General features: G+C 42.1%; 1 protein-coding gene across 1 annotated transcript in view; it reads right to left on the bottom strand.

The window, feature by feature from the left end:
- Positions 1 to 555: 555 nt before the first annotated feature.
- The window catches only part of Anapc4 (anaphase promoting complex subunit 4), a 33,551-nt gene continuing 26,126 nt past the window's right edge, over positions 556 to 7,980 (bottom strand). Inside the window, exons 21-28 of the mRNA XM_021211370.1 lie at positions 6,808 to 6,905; positions 5,055 to 5,116; positions 4,936 to 4,974; positions 4,740 to 4,841; positions 3,627 to 3,701; positions 2,633 to 2,806; positions 1,260 to 1,383; positions 556 to 900 (exon numbers count right to left, since the gene is read on the bottom strand). Coding sequence (XP_021067029.1) covers positions 676 to 900; positions 1,260 to 1,383; positions 2,633 to 2,806; positions 3,627 to 3,701; positions 4,740 to 4,841; positions 4,936 to 4,974; positions 5,055 to 5,116; positions 6,808 to 6,905 — 899 coding nt within the window. The 3' untranslated portion in view covers positions 556 to 675. The remainder of the gene's footprint in view (positions 901 to 1,259; positions 1,384 to 2,632; positions 2,807 to 3,626; positions 3,702 to 4,739; positions 4,842 to 4,935; positions 4,975 to 5,054; positions 5,117 to 6,807; positions 6,906 to 7,980) is intronic.

Below are 7,980 nucleotides of genomic sequence, written 5' to 3'. Positions count from 1 at the left end.
TTCTGAGTTCGAGGCCAGCCTGGTCTATGGAGTGAGTTTCATGACAGCCAGGGCTACACAGAGAAACCCTGTCTCGAAAAAGACACACACCAAAATAAATAAATAAATAAATAAAATAATAAATAAATAAAAATAATCTGATTATTTGCCCTCTTAAACCTTCCAAGTTAGGTAAATGTTATACAATGCATTCACTCTAAAATGCTTAACAAACCTACAAGGAGTTTTAAAGGAACTACAGAGATGGCTCAGAGGTCAGAACTGTTCTCTGCCCTTCAAGGAGGACCTGGGGTCAATTCTCAGCACCTATGGTCACAACTGCCTAGAACTCCAGCTCCAGGGGATCTGACACCTCTGGCCTCTGAGGACACACACACACACACACACACACACACACACACACAGAAGCCCTTTGACAGGAATGACTTGCCTGGTTCTTCAGATCAAAGCTGTGTTTGTTTTCTTTAAACACTGGCTCTGCATAGTATGAGAAAGACAGCCCAGCAAGAAAGGGTCTGTCACAGTGACACTCCTCCACAAGGATGGAACAGAGTATGAAAAAATAAAATTTACCATTTATTTCTTTGATACACAGACAACTCAGTGTGACCGATACATTCTCAGTGCACCCACCATGCCTTCTGCCACATTAACTAGCAATGCTGTCAAACTGGGTCATGAGTCCAACTCAGGGTCAAGCTCCTCCACTTTGATGACGACGTCCGGGTCTAGGGCAGCAGCGTCTGGGTGAGCCTCGGTCTCTGACTCTGACAACACTTCTTCCTTGACCTTCACAGGCTTCCCGCCAGCCTCCTCCTCGTCGTCTGAAGACTCGTCCAGCTCCCATTCGTCATCGATGTCCATCTCAAACACCCTCACATGCCGGAGGTTTGAACTTAACTAACGAAAGCAAGGACAGATAAACAATGTTTAAATGCACGGCTTAACAAATGCATCATGTATTAAGGAATTAAAATCAAAAGCTTAAATTAAAGGATGGCTTTACAGGAGCTATATTCCTAATCATTTATCACAAAGCCACTCAACTCAGCTTTCACTTTATGTAAAATGACCTCTAAGTAAAACAATTTATAAGATTAGCAAAATCCAGAGTTATTTTTACCTATTTAGTAAGCTTTGTCAGAATAAGAAACTAATACAGTTGAGGCTACTCCATGCTTATAATTAACAGAAACTATGACTCATAGAATGACACAAAGAAAGGGCCTTGGCTGCCTGCCAGGGATCAAGGTACTCACCACACAGGACACTTTCCGAAGGCCATTCCCAGCAACATACTGCGCTCTCATGCTTTCCAGCAGCCGCCAGTGCTTCTCAAAGTGCATGGTGCGTGTGGGGATAATGCTGCTCTGCTCATCAAGCCTACGGACAACAACCAGCAGTCAGAAGATCTCTCCTGCCTGCAGTGACAGCGAGGCTCTTCTACCCACACTCATTCTCAATAGAATCCTAGCAGCCACCACAGAACAGCTGTGATAAGACAGTCTGCAAAACACTGATGCCAAACACATAGAATGTCACACTCGTTAAGGTTTGACTTCCTTTTCAAGAAAATGCTTTTTAAAATTACCTAAAAGTCAGAGTCAACTGAAGTCACCTCTTAGAACAGACATATACTCTCAAAATGAACAACAGAGCCTAAATCTGAAGAACACTAAATACAGATCTAAACTGAATTCCACCACTAACTAAAGCTAACGATGCATCTGAAAATGGAACAAAGCCACCCCATTGTTGGGAATTCTTTTTCTTTGTTAAACCAAAGTAACAAAGTCAAGTCTAAGCTGACCCTAGCACATAGGCCAATAATTCCAGCCATCTGGAAACCTGTGAGGTCAGAGGATCCCAAGTTACTGCCTACAGAATGAGTTCAAGACCAGCCTGTGCAACCTGGTAAGACTGTCTTAAATAAAAAGAGGGCTGGAGGGCTGTGTCTGGTGGCACAGGCCTTTAAAGACAGCACTCAGGAGGCAGAGGCAGGCAGAGTCCTATGAATTCAAGGCCAGCCTAGTCTACCTCGGGAGTTCCAGGCTAGCCAAAGGTACACAGTGAGATCCTGTCTCAACAAAAAGAAAAAAAAAAAAAGAAAAAACACTGGAATATAGCACCATGGTAGAGTACCTTCTTAGCATGTGAGAAATCTAGGGTTCAATTTCTAGTATATCAACAATATAGAAATAAAAAACAAAAAAAATACAAAGTAGGGATATTTTCATTCAGCTGCCTCTCAATAGTTATCCCTATTAAAACTGAAAAAAAAAATCTATTATATAGCATGCCTAAAACAGTAAGAATCTCTGTGTCATATTAAAATAGTTTTTAAACATGGTAGTGCACTTCTAATCCCCAGAGGGGATGTGTCTTCTTATGTTCAAAATCAGCCTGGTCTACACAGCAAGACTGTGTCTCAAAACAAAACAAAAACGCAATGAAATAAATAAAACACACAAAAACAGTCAACTGTTAGCTAGCATGGTGACTCTCACCGGTAGTTCTAGCAATAGTGAGGCCAAGGCCAGCTCAGGCAAGGCTGTCAGAGAGAGGGGCGGGGCAGGATAACAGGAAAGCCTCTTGCTCATCGAGGCCGCCAATCTCCTAAGGAGACACATACCTTGTCGAGTAAGTCCCAGTGAACTCATACTCGTCAGAATCTTCACTGTTATACACCGAGGACAGTGACAACTGAACCAAAATCCTGTCTCTCCCTTCACGTCCCATGGAGTCCTTAAGGATGACCGTGACAGTCTCATCATCATAGAACTGGGCATCTAGACAACTGTAAGAGCTAGAATCGAGATGTTCCATGAAATCAAAATGATCACGACCACTAAGAAAACACTGCACAGATCACTTAATGCTGGCACAAGGCCACAAAAATAATTTAAGACATTGACATTATCTGCAAGGCAAATTATCTCATTCATTTCTATTAAAAAGATCACTAGATTACCTTCTGTACTAACTTTTCCCAATATAACTAAATCTTAAAAACAGGCAATCATGAGGAAAAAAAAAACTGTGAAGTTCATTCACAGCTCTAAAAAGCCTGACATCAATGGCTAGCCTATGTCTACTAGTATCTCATGAGTGACACCTCATGTTATATTCTGAAGGTGAAAATAAGATTTCACATGTGAAAAACAGACCTATCCCCAAAGCATCACTAAAACCACTGTGTGAGGGAACAGTGAGAAGGGACCAGCCAATGCTCAGTGCTGGCTCTTTGGCTGGCTTAGTTACCAGTGCCCCTCTGTACCCCTAAGAAAACCGAGAGCTGACCACCACTTCACTCTGCTGCTGTAACAGAGCAACAGGCAGGAACAAAGACTTTGGTAGCACAGGACATCTGTTTCCTGAGCCACATCACTTCCTTGGCTTAAGAGAATTACAGGAAAGTACAGTATGTAAAACACACACATTCCTGTGGATGGTAAGGTTTCACCAGTTCTAAGGAAAACAGCCTTTATGGCAAAATGTGAAGAGCCCCACTCATCTCAAGTGCCCTTACCATTTCTGAGCCTGACACTCTGCTACCCAATAGCTAGGGTACACAGACACTGCCACCCAGGACCTGTGCTGTCATGTAATCCAGGCTCAAGACTTACCTTCTTCTGACTTTGTCAGTTGTGGCATATGTGAAGCTCCCAAATTTAATACCTATTAGTCCATTACTTACAGATCTTGAAGAAAAAAGGGAATAAAGAAGTCTTTATGAAACAAACTGTATAGTTGAAACAATGCACTTGGCAGCTAGAAAACATTACACTCTTGCTATAGAATGCTGGGATTTAGGCTAAGCATCCCAGGATAAATCACGTTAGTTTAAAATCTCATAGTTATCAAAGTAGTTAGATACTTGCCAGGCAAGGTGGCACATGCCTTTAATCACAGCACTGAAAAGGCAGAGGCAGGTGGATCTCTGGGATTCCCAGGCCAGCCCAGTCTACATAGTAGGTTCTAGGACAGCCAGAGCTACATAGTAAATTCTGTCTCAAGGCAAACTAACAAACAAACAAATAATAACAACAGAGAATGAAGTAGTTACTTAAAGAAGGATATGGGAGAGGCCAAGCTGTCTTTAAAGTGAGATCTAAGATGGTGATGGAGCGAGCCTGTGGTGGCGGCACACACCTCTAATCCCAGCACTGAGGAGACAGAAGCACAGTTCTCTACAAACAGAGTTCTACACAGAGAAACCCTGTCTTGAAAAACAAAACAACAACAACAACAACAAAGTTGCTAATGGATCTGTTTACTTAATTTTTCTTTAAAATTTCAAAGTAAGTTTTTGTGGACAGAGCCTCCCCTTTACTGAAAAACATACTAGCCTAAGACGAAAGCCTTTCCAAAATGGACCCAGAACACAGTATTGAATGAGTTCTTCAGACAGAATCTTGATTCAGTTGTCAGACTTTTTTTCTGACCCTAAAAAAAGTCAACATACAGTATCTATACATCATTTTAATCAGCTCCTAACATGCACACAGGGCAGTTTTTAACTGCCTGCAACTCTTGCTTCACCGTATCCCTCTTCTAGTCTCTGCAAACATACGGACATAAACACACACACACACACACACACACACACACACACACACACACACACGTACGTGGGTTGGGGTGGGAGGTAACAAATCCTTTAGAATAAAAAACAATGAAAGAAAAGTTGTAATAGTAAAATCTTATCTCTGCAATTCAAACTTCAGAGCAATACTTACTGGGAAATATCAGTATGTCTCCTTAAGATGCACATTTTATAAACTGAATCTTCTAAAATAGTAAAAAGAAGATAATGAAGATTCGAAGTTTTATTATTCCACCTAAGGAACAGAATTTAATGTAAGATCTGGTATGAAGCTGCCTAGGGTTAAAACACAGTTGTATTATTCATAAAGGATGGGGAAGAATACTTACAGAAATGGGAATTTTAACAATCTTCGTGCACAGTCCATACTAAAATAACAAGAAAACAAAATGAGAAAAATTTATAATCATTGTTAAACTTATAGCTCAGAATGGGTAAAGAGAATTACCTCCTAGCATCTTTATATAATGGAATGCAAATTGCTTGATTCATCGATCTTCCAATTACATCCTATATAAGGTAAGATTTAAGACAAATTATTAGGGGTGGGATACAGTTCATGGTAAGAAATGTCTAGCAATAAGTGCAAAATGCTGGGTTTGACCCTGATCATACCCCACCCCCAACATGAAACAAAAAAGAGAAAAAGAAAAAGACATAATTAGTACACTTACATAAAAATACAGAAAAATCTGTGTGCCACTATTAAAGTCTGGTTTTAAAAACATCTCTCTCGACAACAATATGAACTAACCAGTACCCCCTGAGCTTGTGTCTCTAGCTGCATATGTAGCAGAAGATGGCCTAATCGGCCATCACTGGGAAGAGAGGCCCCTTGGTCTTGCAAACTTTATATGACCCAGCACAAGGGAAGGCCTGGGCCAAGTAGTGGGAGTGGGTGGGTAGGGGAGCAGGGGCGGGGGATGGGGGGAAAGGGAACTTTCGGGATAGCATTTGAAATGTAAATAAAGAAAATAATAATAATAATAATAAAAAAACCAAAAAAACATCCCTCTCATCAAACTTTGTAAGAATCCTTAGTGACAGAATGGGAAGGAAGCGAGAGAGAGAATTCTGAGTTTTAAAGAAGCTGGCAGTGGGGCACAGGAGGGCACACACCTCTCGTTAGCGGCTCCACACCTCCAGTCAAGTGAAAACAAGACAACACCTCTGGAACTAAAACTTCAAAAAACTAAGTGTTCTTGGAACAAATTCCTAAAGATGCCCACACTTTCACTAGCCCACTTTTAAAATCTGTGTAAGGAATTAACAAAATGAACCATAAGAAACTACCCATTTTCTATTAAAAACAATGAATTTATGAAATTCTTGGGCAAATGGATGGATCTGGAGGATATCATCCTTAGTGAGGTAACCCAAAAGAAGTCACTAGATATGCACTCACTGATAAGTGGATATTAGCCCAGAAACTTAGAATACCCAAGATACAATTTGCAAAACACAAGAAAAACAAAAAGAAGGAAGACCAACGGGTGGATACTTCATTCCTCCTTAGAATAGGGAACAAAATACCCATAAAAGGAGTTACAGAGACAAAGTTTGGAGCTAAGACGAAAGGATGGACTATCCAGAGACTACCCCACCCGGGGATCCATCCCATCATCAGCCACCAAACCCAGACACTATTGCACATGCCAGAAAGATTCTGCTGAAGGGACCCTGATATAGCGGCCTCTTGTGAGGCTATGCCAGTGCCTGACAAACACAGAAGTGGATGCACACAGTCAGCTATTGGATGGAACACAGGGCCCCCAATGGAGGAGCTAGAGAAAGTACCCAAGGAGCTGAAGGGGGCTGCAACCCTATAGGTGGAACAACAATATGAACTAACCAGTAACCCCCGAGCTCATGTCTCTAGCTGCATATGTAGCAGAAGATGGCCTAGTCGGCCATCATTGGGAAGAGAGGCCCCTTGGTCTTACAAACTTTATATGCCCCATAGAGGGGAACACCAGGGCCAAGAAGTGGGAGTGGGTGGGTAGGGGCGCAGGGTGGAGGGAGGGTGGAGGGGACATTAGGGATAGCATTTGAAATGTAAATGAAGAAAATATCTAAAAAAATAATTAAAAGAAAAAAAAGAAACTACCCATTTTAATAATGAAAAACAGTTATATACTATGGTCACTTATGTAAGTGGGCCAGACACGGCAGTTTTTCTCACTCCCACATTTCAGACTTACTGCTGGCTTTTGCAAACACTGATCAATAATGTTCTCCATCCGCCTTTTCACAAAATGCAATGATTTTCGAGGGTAATAAGGAAACAGCAAAGGACTTTCTGGATTCAAACAAAAACAGAAGCAATAATTAGGAGAAAACACTGTTAGAACCAGCCTCGTGTACCCCATGGTGGAATTATGATACCTCCACAGACCTCATTCAGAATGACCACAGCATCTGTATCCTATCTCCACCCACTCCAGCGGCTAAGCCCACCTCAGGACAACTGGTCTGGCCCAAGCCCCAGTGCACTTGTGCTGGTCTAACGGGGGAACAGGCAGGGAACCACAAGCATATGAGGCACTGCTCACCCTGCTCTTTTCTTTGCTGTGGATGGTGACAAGGGGCATCCAGTGCTCCCTTGAGAGTACAGCATTAAAACAGAAACAAGAAATAAACTACTCTAGACGAATATCTTTTTACTTCTTTAAAAGGCTACATTATCAGTAGAAAGTGATGTGGAACTAGCGTTTTCCCCTTGCTGCCCTGTGAAATTCTTTTTTTGTTTTGGTGTTTATTTTCAGTTGTGTCCTCACGTGTGGGTCTGTACACATGCGTGCTGATGCTTGCAATGCATCCCCTAGAGCTGGAGTTACAGGCAGCTGTGAACTCTGGTGTGGGTGCTGCGAGTCAAAATGAGGTCTTCTGCAAGACAGAAGCAGTTCTTAACTGAACCATATTCCAAGCCCTGTGAGACTGTTTCTGTTGTCAGTGCTGCTTACGACTCTATGAAGTAAGCACTGAATTCTCCAGTTTACAGATCAAACAAAACAGGGTTAGCAAGCTCACAGAGCAGTCGGGCATTAAAACGACTTCCCAGAGATGAGTGCTGAGTCTGACTCTGAAGCCCATTCTTCCATGGCTCTGCAGGTATCCCCTACGCACAACACCTTACAACAGGTATGCTGGCTAAAATGCATTTTAAACATTAGTCTGTTGTACTGGCTGGTTTTGTGTGTCAACTTGACACAAGCTGGAGTTATCACAGAAAAAGGAATCTCCCTTGAGGAAATGCCTCCATGATATCCAGCTGTGGGGCATTTTCTCAGTTAGTGGTTACTCGGGGAGGGCCTATTGTGGGTGGTGCCATCCCTGGACTGGTAGTCTTGGGTTCTATAAGAAAGCAGGCTGAG

The sequence above is a fragment of the Mus pahari genome, chromosome 13 (genome assembly GCF_900095145.1).
Source record: "Mus pahari chromosome 13, PAHARI_EIJ_v1.1, whole genome shotgun sequence".
Classification (NCBI taxonomy): domain Eukaryota; kingdom Metazoa; phylum Chordata; class Mammalia; order Rodentia; family Muridae; genus Mus; species Mus pahari.
The sequence above is the reverse complement of the archived record's forward strand: the minus strand, read 5'-3'. Positions and strand labels throughout refer to the sequence as shown.